General features: G+C 56.9%; 1 protein-coding gene across 1 annotated transcript in view; it reads left to right on the forward strand.

The window, feature by feature from the left end:
- CTIF (cap binding complex dependent translation initiation factor) overlaps positions 1-18190 on the forward strand; it is a 260791-nt gene extending 242601 nt beyond the window's left edge. Inside the window, exons 11-12 of the mRNA XM_045527488.1 lie at positions 13716-13769; positions 15547-18190. Of these exons, the coding sequence (XP_045383444.1) occupies positions 13716-13769; positions 15547-15762 (270 nt within the window). The 3' untranslated portion in view covers positions 15763-18190. The remainder of the gene's footprint in view (positions 1-13715; positions 13770-15546) is intronic.
- Positions 18191-22145: the final 3955 nt, after the last annotated feature.

The following is a 22145-nucleotide window of genomic DNA, read 5'->3' on the forward strand; positions in this document are numbered from 1 at the left end:
CCCCTGGAAGACTGGCACCTCCGCAGGCTACTGCAGGTGTTTATTCTTCGTAAATACAGCACGCCAAGGTTACCGTGCGGAAAAGGACATGGTTTCTTCAGAATTCCATGCTTGGTGGCAAAGGAACGAGCCAGTGCACCCCTTCTCTAAGTCCTCAGCACCCCTTGCCAGCTACTTACCCCTTCCCCAACCCACACACCCTGTAAGTCTGAGATTGGTAACAACCCCCTGCATTGAAAAGGGACACCTGGGTGACGTAGGCACACCATGAAGAACCTCCTCAGAAGCTTCTGCCCAGGCTGGGAGAAAGGTGGGCTGGGGCAGCCCTGCAGACAATCTGTGCCCAGTCAGTGAGCATGCAGGGCACCCGTGAACTGGAGCCACCCCTGGACTCTGGGCACAGGGAGGCCCTTCCTCTGGAGCTGGTGGGTGGCCCTCAGTGACCGTGACCTCCCCAAGTCCCTCTGAGACTGCAGAGAACTCAGCCTCTCTGCCGTGGGCAGTGCCCTTGTGGCCTGGGCTCAGTTGGACGCCTCCAGGGAATTGGGTGGCTGGACAGTGGATTGGCCACCCCCGGGGAAGCCTACCCAGAGGAGGAAAGGACTGTTTCGTAAGCGAGGCCAGTGAGCTGGCCCGTGCGCCCTGGCATGCAGCTAGGCCTGTTAGGAAATCTCGGAGACGCTCTGTCTCTTTCCAGCAGGCGCCACTTCGCTCTTGCCACCGCTTTGCTCAATTGAAGGCGCTGGCTCGAGGGCCAGGCTGGCGGGTGGGCGGGCAGACAGGCACCCTCTGCCACAGGCCCAGTGCCCAGGAAGCACTCGCTGTCACCTCAGCTGGTGTTATCCAGGGGTCCCTGCCGGCTGACAGGGTCAGCTAGCCGTCCATGGCCATGTCGGGTGGGAGGGCAGGGTGGCTCTCAGGGAAGGATTCCAGACTGTTTCCTTCTGGGGTTGAGCTCCCACACCCTTATCTCCTTTCCTGCCAGGCCGGGACTCCTCACTGATCACACACACAAAAGAAAACCCCACCCAACCTGCACAGCCCCTACCTATTTGAAGGTGGCGGGTTTGCCTCTGGTTTCATTAAATCTACCTGGTTATCCGTCAGGGGGCACCAAGTGCATTGAGTTCGTATTATAATGTTATATATTTGGTCCTGCAAAGGGGTGGGAGGGCTGGGGAGAGAAGATGTCCAAGAAATGGAGCCACCTTGGTGGTTGCTTTGGAAGCTCCGGGACCTGTCAGTCGATCGAGATGTTTCTAGGAGGAGCGACAGCCAGAGGATGGGCCAAAGGCCAAGCATGAGATTCAGGAACAAGCAGGATGGGACAGAGACAGGACAAGGCCCCGTCATGTGACTGCATAGAGCAAGGACAGCGTGAATAAGAAGTATGCTTTGTGCAGCCTGTGACGTAGGAGGCTTGGCTGAGTGTCATTCCCATCTCATAGAATGTGGGACTGGGGGGACAATAGTGGGAATATAGAATGGGGACAGCTGAACCCCTGAGAGGTCCACCAATTGCCCATCCTTATCAGCACCTAAAGTAGAGCCCCAGCCTTGCAACTCTCCCGGATTCGTGCTGTACCTAGGAAAAGCCCGTCTGCCCTGACTTGCTGCTGGGTGACGCTGCCTGGAGGTGGGGGCTGGCCTAGCCGACCCCTGAAGGTCTTGTTCCAGCCCAGCACGCGCTGATTCTACAGGCAAGTTGCTATGGGAACTGTAACTTCGAATTTCCTGGCTCTGGGGCTGTGAAAATCACAACCTGAACCTTCCCGTTGATGTGGGTTTCTCGATTAATTTCCTGTTTGATTGTTTACTTTAGAGAGCCGGAAAATGCCTTTGCAGGCAGCAAGTTCCCTCCACTGAGACGTTTATCACACCCTCCCCCCAAAGCCAGCAAGGTCAAGTCCAGGCCTCAGGTGGGCGGAGGTGCAGGGTGGGAGGCAGGGCCTGGGGCAGGGACCAGGGGCGGGAGCCCGAGGCAGGCAGTCCGAGGCACCCACCCGAGCCCTGCCCTTCTCCTGCGCCTGCCCAGGGTCCCAGCCTGGGGGATGCCGGGACAGACCTGGGAGCTCAGAGACTGAGCCTTGTGAGGGGAGCCTGCCCACCCGCCCAGAGCCCCAGACCTGGCCCCAGCCAGCCCCAACCCCTCCCCTGTCGCAGGGAGCTGTTTTGTGCTGAGTCAGACACAATGCAGTCCTTCCTTCAGGGAGGACATGAGGGGCACGAAGGTCCGGGCCTGCCCCCTGGGCCAGGCACTCCTGGCTGGGCTGCCCGGCAGGGAGGCTGGAGAGGAACCAACCGCTTTTCCCTCTGTCTCTACTCAGCGGCTCTCCCCAGGGCCCTGCCGCTGTGGCAGGGAGCAGCGTGTGGTGTGCCCAGTTACCCTCATTCCACGCTGTTCCGTGCGTTCCTTGGGGAGCGAGGGGCCCTGGCAGGCTCCGGTGAGGCCTGTGGCCCAGGTGTGGGCTGTGACCCAGATGTCCTAATCTCCTGTGATGACAACCACCCCTCACTAGGGCTAGGCACACTTGGTGGCCTTTGGAGTCCTCCTCCCCACCCCACCTGCCCAGTCCTCAGAGATGGGCAGGAGCACTGGCCCCATTGTGCAAATGGCCTGAGGCCCGTCGACCTGTGGGTAATGGGGGTGCCTGGGAAAGGCTCCCCACCCCCAGTCTAGGTGACCATAAAACATGCAGTCTGAATCAGGGCAGCTTTGAGAGGCACTTTTACTAATTACGTTGGGACGACAGGTGAAAACGGGAACCATTCCCGGCAGCCCAGGACTTGGGGTCACCTCCCTTTGGCCAGCCCCTCCCCATCCTCCTGTTTGTCTGGGACTTGCCCGGGGGCAGCAGTTAAGCCGTTCTCCACTGGCTCGTGTGCTCCTGGGGAGGCATTTCCCTCTCTGTGCCTCAGTTTCTGCAGCTATACCTGAGGAGGGTCACAGTGGTGTCTAACTCAGATAATCTGACATAGGGATTGCATGGATTGTCATATGTACACAAAGCACCTAGAGCAAATACTCAAAAAATGTTAGCCAGGCGACGAATGAGGAGCACCCTCAGGAGACCCGCTTCTTGGAAGTTGAAACCTCAGAGCTGCCTCAGGCATTTCCTGTTCACCCTTTAGGAGGGATCTTGGATGCTGGGCAGCAAACAGAGAAGGATCTTCTAGAAGGGCTGGGAGGGGCCCTAAAGGGAAGCTGGGAGGCACTGGCTGCAGACACAGCCGACTTCCCTGGTCTCAAACCCAACCCAGCCTCCTGGGAAGTCCTGGCTGCAGGGACTGTGAACAGAACTCCCCTCCTGTCCAGGTCACTGGCCAGGGCTTGGCCCCCAAAATGAGCTGCTGGAGCTGTGGCCCTTTCCTCTGGCTCTGATGTCTGCAGGGGGACTCAGTGTCTGCTCTGAGCTCTAGATTATGCTTCCAGCCCTGGGGCCAGCTGTGTGTGAAGCATCCCCCATGTGACATCGACTGTCACCACTTTGTACAGGCGGTTTGCAAGCTCGGCAAGAAGGAGGCTAATTATTCCCTCTGGGTGCCTCATCCGCAGTTAGGGTGCCTGCCCACCTTAGTTAGGGGGGCTGGTGGTCAGACCACAGGGCACAAGCTTCCACTGAAGGCCAGGTCAGAACCATGAATTTCCTGACATCTGACCATAGCCACTGTGCCAGGGCTCCATGTTAGACTCGTGGAAAAGTGGCATTTGGGGCATCTTCTCCTCTCCTAAAGGTGTGTGCAACGCAGTAATGAACCTAAAACAGCAGTGTGAGCATCTGCACCTGTCCTGATACCCACGGCCACCCTGGCCCTTCCCCTCACTCAGAGGCCGGTGCCACTGCTCTTATTAAGGCAGATTATGCACTTGGTCCTCCCTCCCCTCTGTCATGCCTCCCTCTGTGCTCTGCCCACTCCCTCTACCTTTAAACAGGCTCAGGGCTCTTGTGCTTCACCGTACCAGACTCCCAGACCGTTCCATGTGACACTGTGCCAGTCTCTTTCTCTTAGCATCCTACCCTCCTCTTCTGTAGGCAAGTACAAAAGAAAGAAAGAAAGAAGGGAAGGGGGGGAGGGGAGGGGAGGGAAAGAAAGAGAGAGAGAGAGAAAGAGGGAGGGAGGGAGGGAAGGAGAGAGAAGAAAGAACAGAACCCCCCCCAAAAAAGAAAGAAAGAATGTACCCTCTCTGTCTGCACCCCAGACCCCCCCCTGCTCCCAGGCAGCAGTGAAGTCCTCTGGCAAAGGTCGCCCCCACTCTTCTAATCACCAGATCCAGGTGACCTTGGTCATTGTTCATCTTACTTGACCTCTCTGAGCATTTGACACCATTGACCTTGTACTTCTTGGAACGCTCTTGGCTTCCATGACGCCACTTCCTCCTGCTCTGCTTAACTCACTGACCGACCTTCTCTTCCTCCTTTAGGGGCTCCTCTCCCTCTCTCCCGCTGTAGATGTTGCTGTGTGCAAGCTGGGAGCCCTTGCTCTCTTCTCATCTCACGCCATGTGTTCTCCAGGTCACCTCACTCACACTGTGGCCTTGACTCACTAACCCGTGGCTCTGATGCTGCCAGATAACCATTCTCCCATTGGTCACCTTCCCTGACCAGCCCCAAGGACCATGGACTCAACATTTCTAACACTGACTCAAAATTCACTTTCCCCAAAAACCTTCTCCCGCCTTCCCAGTATTGTTGATGGCATCATCCTTTATCCGGTGACCAAGCCCCAAGCCGGGGGCTGTGTGTCCTCTGCATTGTTCTGTTCTTCACCCCACTTCTGCCCCTGAACATAGTCTGCCTCTTAAACATACTCCTCCCCTTGTGCCTCGTGTCACACAGCACCCTCCTCGCCAGTGTCCCTGCCTCCAGTCCCACACCACCCTCCAGCTCCGGTTTATTCTCCACGCTCTGCCAGAAAGGATCTTTCTAAAATGCAAACATTATCTTACTACTCTCCAGTTTACAACCTTTCAGTGGCTCTCCAGTCCCTTGGGATAAAATCCAACTCAGTAGTATGGCATCTAGAGCCCTTTAGAATGTGCCCCTTGCTTTCTTTATTATCATCATATATTTTGGGCATCTTGAAATACTTGTCACTCTGCGAGTTCACATTTTTTGCTTTGGTACATTCTTCTTATGCCATATGCCTGGAGTGTTCTCCACCACCATTCCATCCCATGCTCCAATGCCATATACCTAGCAAAAGTCTCTTGATTTCCCCCAACTACCCTATAAGTTATAAGTCTTATTCCTCTTGTTATCCCTGTACTTACACAATGTTCAGTACACAGTAGGTATTCCATAAATGTTGTGGAAAGAGTGGGTAGATGAATGCATGGATGGATGAGTAGGTAAGTAGATAGATGGATGAAAGGATGGATGGATGGGTGGGTGGGTGGATGGATGGGATGATGGGTAGATGGGTAAGTGGATAGATGGATGGGTAGGTGGATGGGTGAGTGGGTAGATGTGTGGATGGGGTGTTGGGCGGATGGGTAGATGGATGGGTGGGTGGGTGAGTGGACAGATGGATGGGTGGATGGGTGGATAGATGGATAGATGGGTGGGTGGATGGATGGGTGGTTAGGATGAATGGTGGCCAGCGCAGACAAAGAATAGGTAAAATCAACTCAATTTTGTGAAGGCCCAGGTTGACTATTGTCATCAGTCAACAGAATTAAAAATTATGAGCTCCAACTAGCAAAATAAGGATTAGCTAATCTGGGAGATATTAAAATCATTCTCTGAGGAGAGAATGCTGATCCAGGACTCTCGAGCACCGTCTAGTTGTATGGAGACTCACCGTCTGTCTGGCTGTGCAAGCCACATAACTACTGAGCCTTAGTCTCCCTCTCTCTTAAGGAGCGATGATAATGCCCGTGGCCTTTCCCTGTCTCCACAAGAGTGCCGTGAGAGTAAATGGGATTGTTCATACAAAGTGTGTTGAGATCATCAGGGAAGATACATGTTTCTAAAGATATAAATGTAATGACAATAATAACTCCCTGCATTTGAATCAAGGTTTGCACTTTTCAAAGCTCTTTCGCCTGCATTATCTCCATTGACTCTCAAAACAATCCTAGGCATATATTATGCCCGTTCCCAGGTAAGGAAACCGAGGCGCAGAGTGATTGAGTGACGTGCCGGGGGTTACTCTTAACGAGCAGCAGGTCTTCTGACTCCAGGCTGGCTGCACATTTTTGATGACAGCCTCTCCCCGGTAGATTATCTACTTCCCTGCTGCCTTGAAAAGGGACCCAGAGATAATTGACCCTCTTCTTGATGACTCAAGGTGGTTATCACGAGCATCAGTTCGTGTGCTACCCTCTAGACTTGGCTGCGGGTGCAGGGCCAGGGCCAGCAGAGGCGCAGGGCGGGTGGCCCTGAGGGCACTCCTGAGATGCAGGTGGCCGTCGTTCTAGACCCGTGCCACGTGCCAGCGCTGTCTCCCCTGCCTCTGCCCCCTTCTTCTCCCTGCCCCCTTTCTCTCCACTGCCAGCATTTGGGCCACTCACTGTGGCTTCCTCGGCTACCGCAGCCCTCACCTCCCACTCTCTGCTCTTCCTTGTGCCCTCTCCTCTGGCCTGTGGCTCCCTCCACTCCCTCAGCTTGTCCTCCCACAGCCCTGGCCCGGCTGTCGGCCTGGCCAACCAAACCCAGCCTCCCTGAACTTCCCCTTCAGCTCTCTGGCCCACCTCCCACCACAGCAAAGGCGGGAGGCTGCAGGAGGAGGCAGGGGCTGGGCTCAGCAGAGCTGCATTAAGCGGCCGGGGTTTGTTCTACCAGGGTTGGAGGCTGCGCTGGGGGTGATCGAAGGTGCTCAGGAAGGGCTGGCCAGCCTGCCTGGGGTGGACGCTTTACCCCTCGCTAGTAAGGCAGGATGTTGTGACCTCCAGCTCTCATCCCTGCCCGCGCGGGGAGGCGGCCCCCTGGATTCTTCCCTCAGCACCCTCTCTCCCTCCCTGCGGGTGGCATCCCAAGCTACCAGCCTGGCTGCATCCTGGGCACGCCTGGCACAGCATGCCTGCGCCTACGACCGTTCCCCTGGGGACTCCGGGTGACTCCCACCAGGCCACCTTTCTCCCTGGCTGCTGCCGGGCCTCCCACAGCCTGACTTGAGCACCCTGGCTTCTCCCCGAGGGAGGATATGATGGGTGTGCCCACAACAAGTCTCCGGCAGAGACAATAGGACAGGAATGCATTAGCTTCCGAACAAACACTGTGTGGGCTCGCACAATTGCCTTGGATTCTCGTCCAAGAAACACATTTCACTGTTCGAGGGCGCCGGTGGCTTGCCTGCCCCGGCCCGCTCACCTCCCTCCTGTGCCAGGGACTTTGACGAGTGGGCTGCTCCTCCCCCCCCCAGGGCCTCAGACCCCCAGGTGGGCGGCCTGGCCTCCCCTGTTGGTGTGGCTCTTCTCCCAGCGAGTGGCAGCAGGGGAGAGGGACAGTCCTGCCCACACAAATGGTACCTGCTCTGCTACTGCCTTTTTTAAAACCATTTTTTTTATGGCGGTGAAATACACAGGACCTAAAATTTACCATTTTAACCATTTCTAAGTGTGCACTTCTATGGTATTATGTTCATTCACATTGTTGTGCTGTTATCACCGCCATCCATCTCCAGAATTTGTCATTGTCCCCTGCTGCAACTCTGTCCCCATTAAACACTAACTCCCCACTTCCCCTCCCCCAGCGCCTGGCACCCACCCTTCTACTTCCTGTCTCTATGAATTTAACGACTCTGGGGACCTCATATAAGTAGAATCATGCAGGATTTGTCCTTGTGTGTCTGGCTTATTTCACTTAGCATACTGTCTTCAGGGTTGGTCCGTGTGGCAGTGTGTGTCTGGATTTGTGCTGAGGCTGAATGACATTCCACTGTGTGTCTATGTTATACCACCTGTTTGTCCATGCATTGGCCAGGGACATTTGGGCTGTTCCTCCTCTCGGCTGTTGTCAGTAATGCTGCCGTGAACATGAGTGTACCAGTGTCTGTCTGGGTTGCTGGGTTGCTGGTAGTTTTTAAGACCTGTCTTTGAGTTGAATAAAGCACTGGCCTCCCTCAGATCCCAAATAGAGCATCTTTAAATGAGGGAGTAGTCGGCCCCTCCACATTTCAGCAGGGGTTTGTGTATCCACACACTAGCTGTCCCTTAGGAAACCAGAGCCCTGAAGAAATGCAACACAGCACAGGTGAGTCTGGGCCAAGACAGAAGGGTGGAAGGTTCTGCCCTTGGGATCATGGCCACAAAGGCAGGTCCCGTAAGGATTCCTGGGAGGCCACTGGTCACGCAGAGGCATGGGGAGCCTGGGAGGGGGGTTCCGGAAGGGGCACTGGAGTCCCAGGGAGGAAGCCCATGGAGTTGTGTCAAGGGCTCCTGGGGGAGGCAGGCCAGCCCCTTGTGACACACGGAGGGCAGCAGGTGGTGACTTCCCAGCCGTGTGCCCCTGGCCAGCAGAGCTCCCTCATGTCAGAGGGAGGTTGAGGGGGCCGCCCTCCGTGGTCCCTTCAGTCTAAGGGCCTGAGAGCCCACTCTCAAAAGTGGGCAATGGGAGGCCAAGCCGGCGTGCAAGGGAGGACAGGGCATGGTCTGCAGCCACCTCGTCCCTTCTTGTGCTCTCTGCGGTCCAGCAACTGGGAGGGAAAAGTAAGATGAGAAACTCCCAGCCCTCCCTGACTTCCTTGAGAAAACCCAGCGGGTCATTTGCAAGAGAGCCTATCGCACACGATGTGATTTTTGGCTTAAGGCAGACTTTCCCAAACAACCAGGAGAAAGATAAGGTGGAGGAGAGGCCCTGGGGTTGAGAACCCAGTCCCAGCTCTGCCTGAGAGCCCTGCCCTGGCCAGGGAGGGGGCGGGGGCAGGGGCAGCGGCCCAAGGGACGGGAAGGGGAGTCACCAGGTCCTGCGGTCACAAGGTGGGGGGGACCGGACAGACAGTAGGCAAACAAGCAGATACTATGTCAGGGGCTGTAGAGAGAAGTGAGCCAGGAGGGGCGTGGGGGGTGATCAGTCACCCGGCAGGCGGGCAGGGACGAGGGGATGTTTGGGCAGAGCCCTGCACAGGGTGAGGGAGTGAGGTCTGGTCCCTTAGAGCGTCTCTGGCCAGTCGAGTCCCCCAACCTGCCCCCTGGGCTCCTGTGGCCCCGATGGCCTGCGTGCCCGTTTGGCATGTTGTGAAGACTGCCCCGTGTCCTCGGCCTCCAGAAGTGAATGCCATGGCTCCTGCTGGGTGGGCGCCTAGGCGGGGCGGGGTGGACAGATGCAGCAGGGCAGGAGAGGGGAAGAAATAAGGATGGGCAGAGTTTGGATTTCAAGCCCGCAATGTGGACGGCCCCTGTGTTGGTCGTGTGTGATTTCACCTCTCCTTGACTATGCTATGCCTGGGTCAAACTCTGGCTCCAGCTCTCGGTCAGTGAACAAGGACGATCACCTTCAAAACGCTTCCCTCTTGCACGTTCTTCTCACCCTCTGCCCTTCCGTTCACAAATGCAGAAAACAATGCATAAATCCTATCCACCAGCACTTAGTGAGCCCCGCTGTTGCCAGGGCCGCGCCTGTGTAAAAAGGGCTGCAGAGATGAGTGTGGCGCTGCCCCTGCCTTCAGGAAGCCGACAGGTCACACTGGAACTCAGCTTTTCACTTGTGCAGCGTGCACAGGGGTAGGGGGCAGGGAGGGCATGGGCTGGGGTGATCAGGAAGGTGCCGGGGAGCAGCCGGGAAGTGACCCAGCCTTGAAGGATGGAGAGTATGGGGGGTTGAGATAGCAAGGTCACTTGGAGCCCAAACACCAGCTATGGAGTCTGGGCCTTTATCCCGGGCAAAGGGGAAGTCACAGAAACCCGTGGCTTCTGATACACCTCTCTCTGCCCTCTCTCTCTCTCTCCCCTCTCTCTCTCCTCTCCTCTTCTCTCTCTCTCTCTCTCCCCTCTCTCTCTCTCTCTCTCCTTCCCCATCCACTCCAGAGGCAAATATGTCCAGACTTGACTCCTCTCGCTGTCTGCGGTCCCTCAGCATCTGCTCTTCCCTCCCACAGCAGGGAAAATGGTCCACTTAAAACACAAACCAGGCCCTGTCCTGCCTCCGCTCAGGGCCTTGCCATGGCACTCATGTTGCTCAGAGGAAAACTCTGAATCTTGTCCTGGCCTGCAAGGCCGAGGGGCCCTGGCCCCGCTGCCTCCCTGGCCTCGTTTCCTGAGACCCTCCGTGTGCTCCTCACCCCCACACCGGCCTCCTCCACGGGCCCAGGCCCCTCCCCGCGCTGAGCCTTCTGCCGGGGCCACGCTAACCGGGCCTCACTGGCCTGGCGCCCTGAGCTCCCTCGCCACTAAGCCAGTACCCCTGACACTCTTACTCAAGGCCACTTTTTGAAAAAAAAACGATCATTAATTAACATTATTTTTGATTGATAAATCATAATTGTATACATTTATGGGGTACAACGGGACATTTTGATATGTGTATACAAGTGGAGTGATTCAATCAAGCTAATTAACATATCGGTCACTTTGCTTAGCACAGCGCTTATCACCATCTGATACAAACATTTATTGGTTTATTGTCGCCTCTCCAGCCCCCGGAGCAGGACTCGATCTGCTTTGCTGCCTGCAGGGAATGTGCTGGCCTGAGCAGGTGCTCAGCAAATAGCTGTGAATTTGTGAAGTGGATGAGCCCCCAGTATTTCATCTTTTTTTTTTGGTAGATCTGTGCTGCTTTTCTCAGGGGCCTCCTCAGCATCTCTACAGTGTGACCCAGGAGCTCTGACGTCTGGCGTGGGGTGGCAGGGCCAGGTCGAGGGCAGATAGACTGAGTCTATAGCCTGATTGGTCCACACTGGCTTCGAGGTCGTGGAAATTGTGGGAAGCTGGTTCTTGTGTTTTACGTAGTATGTGGTGCGTTTTCATTCGTTCCACATTCCACTCCATATTTACTGAGTATGTACTATACATAGCTCAAAAATTCCTGTGGATGAAATGTCCCAAAATGTTTCTCCATAAAACAGCAAATCACCTTCTCGTGAATTCAATCAGGTGTTACTGGGCTCCTCGTGTCATGGGTTAGGAGTGAACTGTGGCCTGACCTGGAACCCCGTGACTCAGTGTTGCTGTCGGGCTTTCCTTGTGACAGTCGCCTCTGTGGCCAACGTGTGCTGAGCGGGGTGTGGCGTGGGGTGGTGGGGAGATGACGCTGGCCAGGTGTGCAAGGACTGGGGCAGGAAGTGGGATTGGGAGGTGTCAGGACGCCAAGTGGTCCCCTACAAGGGAGGCAACAGGCCTTACCTTCGAGTGAGGCCAGAGACCAGGAAAGGGGGGCTAACGTGCTCTGGAGATATTTCAGAGGGAAACTAGCAGACCCTGCTACCTCCTTGGTTGTGGGTGACGAGGGAAAAGGAACATGATGGTGGTTTTGAGCTGGAGGGAACAGTGAACCACTTTGAGGCACAGGCCGTAAAGCCGGGGTGTTGTCCAGAGAGAGAAGCCCAGCAAGCTTGGGGGGGCTCCCTGCAGACAAGCTGGATGTGGGGTCCCCTAATAGCTGGGTGGTCAACATGGCAGGATGGGCTGGCGTCGAGAGAGCAGATGCCTGAGGATTAAGTATTTGGGGAACAAAATATCGGGAACACCTGTTTTAGGGACTGGGAGGAGAAGCGGCAGAGGGGACAGTGGGAGGAGTGACCAGTGGAGTTTGGGGAGAACTGGGTGCCCAGAACGAGTCTCGGGCAGGTGGTGGGGAGCACCCCAGTGCTGCTGGGGGCTTGAGAGAGTGAATCAGAAAACTGGGACGTGCCAGGCGTTGGTGAGAAACCAGAACCCCCATGCATGGCTGATGAGAACGTAAAATGGTGCAGCCACCATGGAAAACAGGCCTGAAGTTACTCAAAGGGCTAAACATAGAGCTACCACGTGACCCAGCCATTCTATTCCTAGGCATCTACCCAAGAGAGTTGCACGTAAAAACTGGTCCGTGAATGTTCACGGCAGCATTGTTCGCAATAGCCAGAAAGTGGGCACAGCACAGACGCCATCAACCGGTGAATGGATAAACCAGTGGGATGTACCCAATACAATGAAATATTATTCAGCCATAAAAAGGCATGAAGGACTGGTGCACGCTGCAACATGAGTGAACTCTGCAAACACTGTTAAATGAAAGAAGCCAATCCCAAAAGACCACATCTTGTATGATCCGTGTATAGGAGGTGTCCAGCGTGGGCAGATCCAGGGAGGCAGAAAGGAGAGTGGGGGCTGCCAGGAGCACCGAGGAGGAGGGAGTGAGGAGTGACTGCCAATGGGGATGCATTTGTTTGGGGGACAATGAAAATGCTCAGGAATTAAATAGCGGTGATGGCTGCACAATTCTGGGAATGTCCTAAAAATCACTAACTTATATACTTTCAAATGGTGGATTTTGTGTTATGGGAATTATGTCTCTATTTAAAAGGGAGTCAGGTGCTATCATCCTAGCACTTTGGGAGGCTGAGGCAGGAGGATTGCTTTGAGGCCAGGAGTTCAAGACCAGATTGTGCAACACAGAAAGATCCCAGCTCTACAAAAAATAGAAAACTTAGCCAGGTGTGGTGGTGCGCGTCTGTAGTCCCAGCCACTTTGGGAGGCTGAGGCAGGAGGATGGCTTGAGCCCAGGAATTTGAGGTTATAGTGAATTATGATGATGTCACTGCAGCCTAGCCAGGGCAACCGAGCAAGACCCTGCCTCAGAAAAAAAGAGAGAGAGAGAGATTGAGAGAGTGAGCCAGGCAGCCTAGATCTGGGCATGGCCAACCCGAGCACTGGGCCATGGCCTGGTTAGCGACAGCTCCAGCCTCTGGGCAAGTCCATACGGCCGTGGTTTGGAAAGTCCACAGCACGGGGCCAGTGGAGAAGAGTGCTTTGATTACTGGACATCCTCCTACGGCCAGGGGCGCCGGAGCCCACGGCTGGGCCTCCTCACACGCAGGGGAGTCATCAATCCGACACCTTGAGGCTGATTTCACTTCCCTAAGGAGTTTTGCTGCCCAATTCTTAACAGTGGACAATCCCAGCACTGCAGCCTGTCTCTGCGATGTCCTCTAGTCGCAGCGTCCCGACCTGGCCCAGGGCTCCACCCCGCATGAGTGCACTGTCCTACGGCTCTCAAAGCCTGTCAGAGAAATCACGGCTGCTGGGTGCAGCTTTCTTTCTCTTATTTTCCGGGCTTCTCGCTCAGGCTCGACCCTCAGAGGTGTTTGTTACAAGCTGCATGGGGGCAGGGGCTGGAGGGAAGAGGGCAGGGGGGCAGGGGCTGGAGGGAAGAGGGCAGGGGGCAGGGGCTGGAGGGAAGAGGGCAGGGGGGCAGGGGCTGGAGGGAAGGGGGCAGGGGGGCAGGGGCTGGAGGGAAGAGGGCAGGGGGGCAGGGGCTGGAGGGAAGGGGGCAGGGGGGCAGGGGCTAGAGGGAAGAGGACAGGGGGCAGGGGCTGGAGGGAAGGGGGCAGGGGCAGGGGCTGGAGGGAAGAGGGCAGGGGCAGGGGCTAGAGGGAAGAGGGCAGGGGGCAGGGGCTAGAGGGAAGAGGACAGGGGGGCAGGGGCTGGAGGGAAGGGGGCAGGGGCAGGGGCTAGAGGGAAGAGGACAGGGGGCAGGGGCTGGAGGGAAGGGGGCAGGGGCAGGGGCTGGAGGGGGCAGGAGTGCCTGCAGCTAGCCCGTCACCCTCATGGTGTTCTCTGCCGCCCTCTCCCACAGCTCTTGCAATCTCAGGATGTGAAGGAAGACGCTGTCCTTTGCTGCTCGATGGAGGTAAGCCGTGGGGCTTAGACGTCCTGACCTCAGACCCGGTGCATCCCTCCTGCCTTGGCAGTCATGGGGTGCAGGGGGCGCTGGAGGCATCTGCAAGGCCAAGGGAAAGCTTTTTCAGGCAAGGCTGGTGGTAGATGGCTCCAGGAGCGGGCATGGACTTCTGCATCCAGAACTGTCCACCCTAAACCAGAGTAAATGCTGGGGGGGAGAGCAGCCACCACTGGCTGGAGGGAGAGAGAACTGGTTCTCTGGAGGGACCAACAGAGGGCTGGCACTGCCCACTTTCCCTCTGCCCCCTCAGGCCACCTGCTTCCTGGATCAGGCATGCCACACAAATGACCTAAGAGACTCCAGACAACCCCCTGTCCCCCCTTTGCGTTGCCTCATGCTTGGCATTCCTGTGCTGGCACTGCCCACCCCACAGCAGTCCCCTCAGGCGGTGCCACTCCTGTCCCCAAGGTGCAGCCACTGCTCATGGAAACTTCCTTGGGGATCTTCCTTTTAGAGGCTGCCTTTGGCCCAGTCCCTGGGGCAGATCTTTGCCCTCTGCACACAGCCTAGAACGGCTCATAGTAGGGTGCAGGCAGGAGGGGGGCTTCCTGCACGAGGGCCTCACCTGTCATGGCTGTCGCGAGCACACCTCTCAGGTGGCTCCTGCCCAGCCACGAAGGCCTCACCCAGGGAGCTTGGAAGCCAGAAGCGCTGGGAGCCCAATGACAGCCTTGGGTCTGTGGGACGGTCCCTCTGGTCCCTCTGTTCATTTGCTGGGATCCAGCTGGACGCCGTACAGGGGGCTTGGGACTGGGGGAGGTGGGGGAGCGGGAGACAGCAGCCCCCAGACAGCTTCCGGTCTGGGTAAGAGTAGATCTCTCTCTCACACACACACAGAGTGGATGTGCAGTGTGTAAAATAAGTGTGGGCACAGAGCACACAGCCCTGAGAGGTCAGAAGACAGAGGTCGGGTGAGGGGGGGCTCAGGAGCTTGAGAAAGGCTTTGTGAAGACTGTAGAGCCTAGAAAAATGGGTAGGACAAGGCTGGGGTGGGGCAGAGGTGGGGATTGCGAGTGTATGGAGGGCTTAGGGGGCCGCTGCCTGGGGGTGTGCCAATCCAGGAAGGCGGGGGCTCCTTCTGCCCAGCTGGGCTTTTCAAGAGGATCGGGGTCTCTGCAGGGCAGGGCCTCTGGCTGGCCTTCTCCCCGGTTCATGTTTCTCTGCCCCATCATGTCATAGGCGTGGGCAGAGGTCAGTTCTGGGGCCTGGTGAGGTGGGATTGGGGGCAGGAGAGAAGGGGAGAGAGAGAGAGAGAAATAGGAGCCATTGTCCCTGCTCTCAAGTTCCACACGGACACCTGCAGGTAACAATGACTAAGCTCATCCCCAGAGAGACGCCCTAGCAAGTGAGATGAGCACAGTGCCACCTGATCACCAGTGGGAGCAGATCAGGGCACTGGTGGGGGGGTGTGAGTGTAATCAGGGAAGGCTGCCTGTAGGAGGGAGGCACGTTCCTAGTGAGGGCCCCTTCAGCCCCGGGCAGCAGGTGATATTCCGGTCCCTCTGATTCCTGCCGGCAGATTGCTTGTTAATGTGGGATCCCACACTTGGCTGTGCCCACCTGCAGCCCCCTGTCCTCCTTCCTGCCACGGCACGGAGGCCTGGGCCCGCATGTCCCTGAGACAAGCCAGCTATTTCCTGTGCTTGCCCCCAGCCCACCTAACCTAAGAGGTCAGGGGGCCATTGTGGGGCCGAGTCCTGTCCTAACCCCACCTCCGCACTTGCAGCTGCAGAGCACAGGCCGGCTGCTGGAGGAGCAGCTGCCCGAGATGATGACAGAGCTCCTGGCCAGCGCCCGGGACAAGATGCTGTGCCCCTCGGAGTCAATGCTGACCCGGTCACTGCTCCTGGAGGTCATCGAGCTCCACGCCAACAGCTGGAACCCTCTGACACCCCCCATCACGCAGTACTACAACAGAACCATCCAGAAACTGACAGCCTGACAGCCAGGGGGCCTGGCGGGCGGCCCGCGGGCAGCTGGGGCCCTGGTGCACGGGGCCAGATGGACAGGCGGGAGGACAGGGGTGGCCCTGGCTGGAGGAAGAAATGGGAGCAAGGCAGGCAGCGTCAGTGGCCAGTCTGGAGCCAGACGGGGAAGGGATGGAATCCCTGAGAAGAGCCCCCGCACGAGCCCCCCAGCCCGAGCATGCGGCAGCTCACACCAATAAGGGAAGCATGTTTCTTTTCCTGGTGGCCCCGGCCCTCCCCTCCCCACTCCCGCCTCCCCCCGGACCCATCCCCGCAGCGCTTTGTGCGAGGGATTTCATCTCTGACTCCTCTCGGCCGGGTACCGCTTGGGTCAGAAAGGACCTCAGAAGGCTGGAAAACTGGGTCGGAGACGGGGCTCGCATTGTTCCCTCATGCTGTCAGCCGCAGTCGCCAACTGGCAGCAGGCGACGTGTAGCAGATGTCCGGGAGGACAAAGGCAGGCACGGTCCCCACCAGCCACCCCCCGCAATGGACGGCCTTTGTCAGCCATGGCTGAGCTTTTCTCTAACCTTCACACTCCACCCTCCCGCCTCCTCCCCGCAGCCCCCAGCCTCGGGCCCAGGGGGTCGGGGCAGCGGGGGAGATGGAGTTTGCAGTTCTACTTGCACTCTTTTGTTTACTGTGTTTTATTTTTCAAAAGTCGGTCGCTTTGAAGTCTCCTCTCTCAGTGAAAATGCCCGTGATGGGATCACACAGTCAGCACCGCGAGGACCCCCGGATTAGTGGGAGATCAAACCCGGCCCCCTCTGGAAGGATTCTAGCCACAGACAGCTTGCCAGTAGCCAATTAGGGTAATTGGAAACTTCTGCCCCGGCAGGGGTCCCGGCTGGAATCCTGTGTTCCTCACCACTGGGACCGCAGTAAACCCGTCCTGGCCCCTGGGGCCTTGTGGTGAACAGGGCACAAAAGCTGGCAAATCAAAACCAAAATGCTAGGTGGTGTTTCCCGCTCCACTCTCAGGTCTTATGGGGAGCAGGGTAGGGCGGGAGCCTCCTGGCTGTCCGAGACCTCGAGGTTTAGCTGATGCTGTGTCACTGCCCTAAGCCTCAGCCCAGGCAGGGTGCAGAAGCCCAGCCCTCCCACAGCGGTTGGGAAAGGGACGAATCCACTGAGTCATGACAGGGACAGTCAGGTGCCCTGGTGGGGCTGCCAGATGGAGCTTTCCAGGCTGGGCTTTCATGAAAGCCCCCGGTCCTGGGGCGCAGCCCCTTTTGTGAGGGCTGGGGAACAGGACGCGGGGCAGCGCTATGAGGCTGGCTTCAGATCGTAACAGGCGTCTACACAGCTCCATCTCCAGGGTCTGGAGCACACCCTTTGATGAGCCCCCGAAAATGCCAGAGGCCAGCCACTTCCTTCTTTGCTCCTTTGTTGAGGCTGGCCATGCCCTGGGTCACGGTGGAGCCCGCCCTGGTGTAGTCAGACTGGCTGGGAGGGGAGGGGCGGGGAGGGTCTCTCCTTACTGATTCTAAGAGAGCAGGTGGGTGGGGAGCGGCTTCCCCAGTTCTCCCAGGTCTGGCCCCTGTGTCAGAGCCTGGGCCAGTCCCCCAAAAGAGCCTGTTGGGGACAGGGTGTGGGGAGCAGGTTTACCTGAAACAGGTCTGTGGCTTCTTCCAAGGAGCCCGTGCTGGCCCTGGCCCCCCACTTGGCCCACTTCACCCCCACGCCTTTCTTCACTCTTAATTGCTCAAGCTTCTGCTTTCTGCCTTTCGTCCTCAGCCCTCACGTAGGCCCCACCCGGGGCCCAGGGACACCAGAGGCCCAGCAAGAGGCCTTGAGGGGAGAGGGGCTGGCGTTGGGGTGCGCAGAGAGGGCAGCAGGGGTCATGCTCTCGTTAAGTCAGGCAGCGAGCGCACCTGCGCTTGGTGAGCCCTGCTGCCCTCCAGCCAGGGTGCGGGCCGTGCGCACATCTGCTGCAAACCAGGCAGGGCCCCAGGCGGGGAGAGAGACCTGGAAGCGGGGGGCTCCTCGGCCCTGCCCTGGGCCCCGAGAATCAGCCTCACGAAGGGAGCTCCCAAACACTGTGCGGAGGGGCTCACGCCCCCCAGAAGCCGAGACGGGGCTGTGGGCACCCGGAGGCCTGACGCCCCTTCTTCCTCACGCCCTCCTTGGTGGTCTTGCCCTGGGGCCGCCTTCCCTGGCTGTTAGGCGTGTGAAGAAGTGAGATATAAATATGTACACATATATAAATATATTTTTAATTACGTGTCGTGTCACGGTGGCTCCAGACTTACGGTTTGCCTAGTTTGTTCCATCGCTTGAAAGCGCTTCCTGGCCAATCCGAATAACACTTTGAGCTGTTTTTCTAAATGCAGGTTGCTGCTCCTTTTTTCAGACATGGAAGGAAAAGGATGAAAAAAAAAATTTTTTTTTTTTTTTTTTTTTGTCCAGAAACAACAGTAAAGCCTAAAATTGGAGACTGTGAGGCAGCTTCCCAGGGGAGACCACTCAGACAGGAACTGGGGGGCAGAAGTGGGTGCCCTGCAGACCCCCGTCCCCTCCCCTGTGCTGAGGACGGCCATATCCACGCTGACCTCTGAATGTATTTGCTGGGAGGCAGAACTGGATATTGCATTTCTGAGGCTCGTGTTGTTTTGCCCACTCGCCCGCGGTGCTTGGCGCATGGAGGAGGCTCAGTCCAGCCATCTGATGTTGATCCTGTCCCGGTCTCTCCCCCCTGCCTGTCAGGATGAGTTAGTCATTGTTTTCCTCTGAGGCGGCCGGCTTGCCGCAACCCTGCTCCCCACGGCCTGGTGGCTTTGCCTGAGCTCTGGGGCTACAGCCCCAGGGAGGCTCCCAGCTTCCCCTGGACGAGGCCGGGAGCCCCACGTCCCCCGTGGGGAGCGTGCGCCCTCACGCCCAGTGTCGTCTGCTTGTCCTTCCTTAACCAGTCTGTAAACCTTTATGGTTTGGGGATCGTCCTGTCCGTCGTGTAAATGTACATGTTGGCCGAGTCGCTATTTATTCTAATTTTTATTTTATTTTATTTTAATTTCTCCGAGGGATGGGGTGGGAGGGGGTGTGGGAACTGTACCGCTGATCAGGCCTGGGCAGCTGGCGGGGCGGGGGCCGCCACCAGAGCAGCCCCCTGGGGCCGCCCGAGACGGGCGGCCTCCGAGCAGCCAAGCCCCAGTCTGTTATCTGGCATCAGACTCCGGCTGGGGCTCCTTGTCTGACAGCCTCTCGGGGCCTGCCCAGGGAGTCGCATCCCTCCGCTGCTGAGCGCTCTGTTGGGAAACCTATGGCAGGGCCTTTGAGGACGAGGATCAGAGAGAAGACGACTTCCCTGTGCTCGGGACACTTGCACAGAAGGGCTGGCCGCCGCCCCTGCACCAGCTGGGCGCTGGACGACAGGACCTACCTCCCTGGAGCAGGGGCCTGGGGCGTCCCGCCAGAGCTGCGGCGGAATCCTGCTCGCGCGCCCACCTTCCCTCCGTCGGTATGTCCTGCTTTCCAGCTGAGCCCAAACTGCAAGTGGGTTTAAAAAAATAAACAACACCAAAAACCAAAAATGCCCTGAATCCATGTTCTCTGTGTGTTCAGCAAGGGAAACCTTTCCCACAGGATTTTGTGCCCCAGTGGGTGCTGGCCGGGCCCTTGAGGAGCCCCTGCCCAGGAAGCGAGCAAATGAGAAGATTCCCCAGCTCTGGCTGCCGGGCAGCAGGGCAGCATCGGGCGGGAGGAAGGTTGTGAAGGAGCTGGTCCAGGAGGACGTGGGTGAAGGGGGTTTGTGCTCCCAAAATCTGGGAACTGACCTGGCCAAGGTGGTAGAATTAGGCCAGGCCTAGAGAAAATGGCTTTCGCACCAAAGGTTTGGTTTAACCACCCCCCAAACCTACCCTTTCCCTGGAAATGTCACTGTGGCATTTGGAGATGACTCATTTCAAGAGGGCTGAGACTTGGGCCTAGCAGCTTCCAAAAGTCAACAGCAAGACTGTCCAATCCTGGTTGGTCAAATGAGTCTTTCATTGGAGGGACCCCAAAGGGCCCAGTGATTTATTTTCCTGTGATGACATGTCCCTTGTTTTGCACAATCCCTCCCATGGCAAGGCACTGGGGACACTGCGTCTGGTAACAGCTCCTCCTTGGGGATTCTCTCTGGCTGGAACTTGCCAGTCCTTCAGCTCCTCGGGGCGGCGACCAGAGTGTCCCACCCAGAGCATCACGTTCCTCCGGCCTGGCTAGGACGGCGGCACAGGAGCCTAGGGAGGACATTGTCCCTTACTGAGTCACACTCCCACCGTGACACTGCACAGGGACAGCCAGAAGTTCACAGACTGGGTAGAGGGAGCCAGTGTTATTTAAACCATTGAGATACTTGTCAAACCAAATATTTTTGCAAAAATACAAAGGAGTAGGAGCAGAAATTGGAGGCAAAATTAAAGGTGTTTAAAGGTAGAGGAGAGGGTGGGGAAGGGGAGTCTTACCAAACACTTCCCCAAAAGGGGACAGGGGATTTTTCTGGGTCATTCAGTCCTGCTTCCAGAAGGTTCTTTGTTACTGGATACTAAGAAACACATCATCCAAATAATAAATGTTTTAATCTCACATTTCACCACCATCTCTACTCCTAGGTTTCTTCTCTTGTGAGAATAGGTTACATTTGTGCTGGTCTATGGGGCAGGTGGAGACTATTGTGGACGAATAAGCTAGAACACATGCAGCTCCCACAACGTGTGGCCTTTTAAGTGCCAAGGCAAACAGCAGAAAAAGAAGGGATTGAGCAATTGGAAGGAAAAGAAGTGGTTATGCCTCCAGTGTTCATGGTGTCTCTCCTTCCAGAAACTCCCCAGTGGCTTCCCTACCCCGTCTCGGTTGGTCCACTGAAGTAAGCAGACAGGTGTCTCTGATTCCCGTCTTACAGATGAGCCCAAGGCCGGTCAGCGGAAGAGCCAGGGCCGGGGTGAGCCCAGAGAGCAAGCGAGTCCCTCTGAGGCTCTCGCTCTTCCAACTGCAGAGCACCAGCCCCGGGACGCCAGTCGCCCCAGCCAGACAGAAGGAGCAGCCGGCGCCTCCCGGGACTGGCGGGGTGGGCAGGCTACACAGTCTTCCCTCCACAGCTGTGGGAACTAGGGCCATGAGGAAATACCTCGAGTCAAGGATTTCGGTGGGGTGGGCAGGAGTAGGAGTGATGTTGCAAAGTTTGGTGCTATTACACAAAAGGGCCCGTCACACTATGCAATGTGTCCTCAGGCCGGCGGAGGCCGTCTTGGCTGAAATGAGGCTGGCCGGCGCATTTGCAACGAGGGCAGGGGCGCCAGCAAGTTGCTGGAGTGTGGGGCAGGACACACACCGCAGACTCCCGGCTGTGTCACAACTTTCATGGGCACTGGGCACTTTTGCCTTCATCGGCCCCCTTCTTCCATAAAAAAAATGATAAAGATTGTCATTTATGACCACGTTGGTATAAAGACAAACATTATTTATTAAAACATGATTTTCAACCTGGAAATTCATTTTTAAATTCTGATTTTAAAAGAAATTAAAACATTTTGTGGGCCCCTAAAAAGCATTATGTACCTTAGTCCACGCAGGCAGCTGTAACAAGTGCCACAGGCTGGGGGCTGGTAAACAGCAGGTGTCTATCTCTCGTGGCTCCGGAGGCGAGGGGTCCGAGGGCAGGATGCCTGCATGGCCTGGGTCCGGTGAAGGCCCTCTCCCGGGCTGCAGACTACTGACTTCTTATATCCTCACGTGGCAGACAGGGGGTGAGAGAGTTCTCTGGGGTCTCTCTTACGAGGGCACTAACCCCATTCGTGAGGGCTCCACCCTCATGACCTACCCACCTCCCAGAGGTCCCATCTCCTAACACCATCATGTTGGGGATTAGGATCTCGACATAGGAATTTGGGGGAAAACAAACATTCAGTCCATAGCAGCACTCAGGGACTACGCCTCATGGGTACATCAGCCGTGCATGGATGTCACCTGAGCCAGGAGTCCCACCTTTCCCTGCTGCCCACCTGATCTCAGCGTGACCCAGGGTGGGGAGGGGGGTCAAAAGAGGAGCTCTCGATACAGACTTCCAAGGAGGTAGCTGGCCCACTCTGGGAGCAGACGCAGCAGCTGCTTCTGCCCTAGCCTGGCGCGAGCTGAGCATGTGTGTTTGCCGCACTAAAGACACTCCAGCCCCAGTGAGCCCGAATCGTCCCACCGCACTTTCCCTCTTCCCCAGCCCTTCCACATCGATATCTGGCTGCAGTCTTCCCAGAGCCCTGTGAAGGGAGGAAATAGAATTCTTACACCTATTTTACATCTGGGGAAACTGAGGCTTGGAGAACCAGCCCGTAGGTTTGAATAAGGCTTTATAGTTTTCAAATACACAATCCTCACAGCAGCC

The sequence above is a fragment of the Lemur catta genome, chromosome 16 (assembly GCF_020740605.2).
Source record: "Lemur catta isolate mLemCat1 chromosome 16, mLemCat1.pri, whole genome shotgun sequence".
In the NCBI taxonomy this organism is placed as follows: Eukaryota; Metazoa; Chordata; class Mammalia; order Primates; family Lemuridae; genus Lemur; species Lemur catta.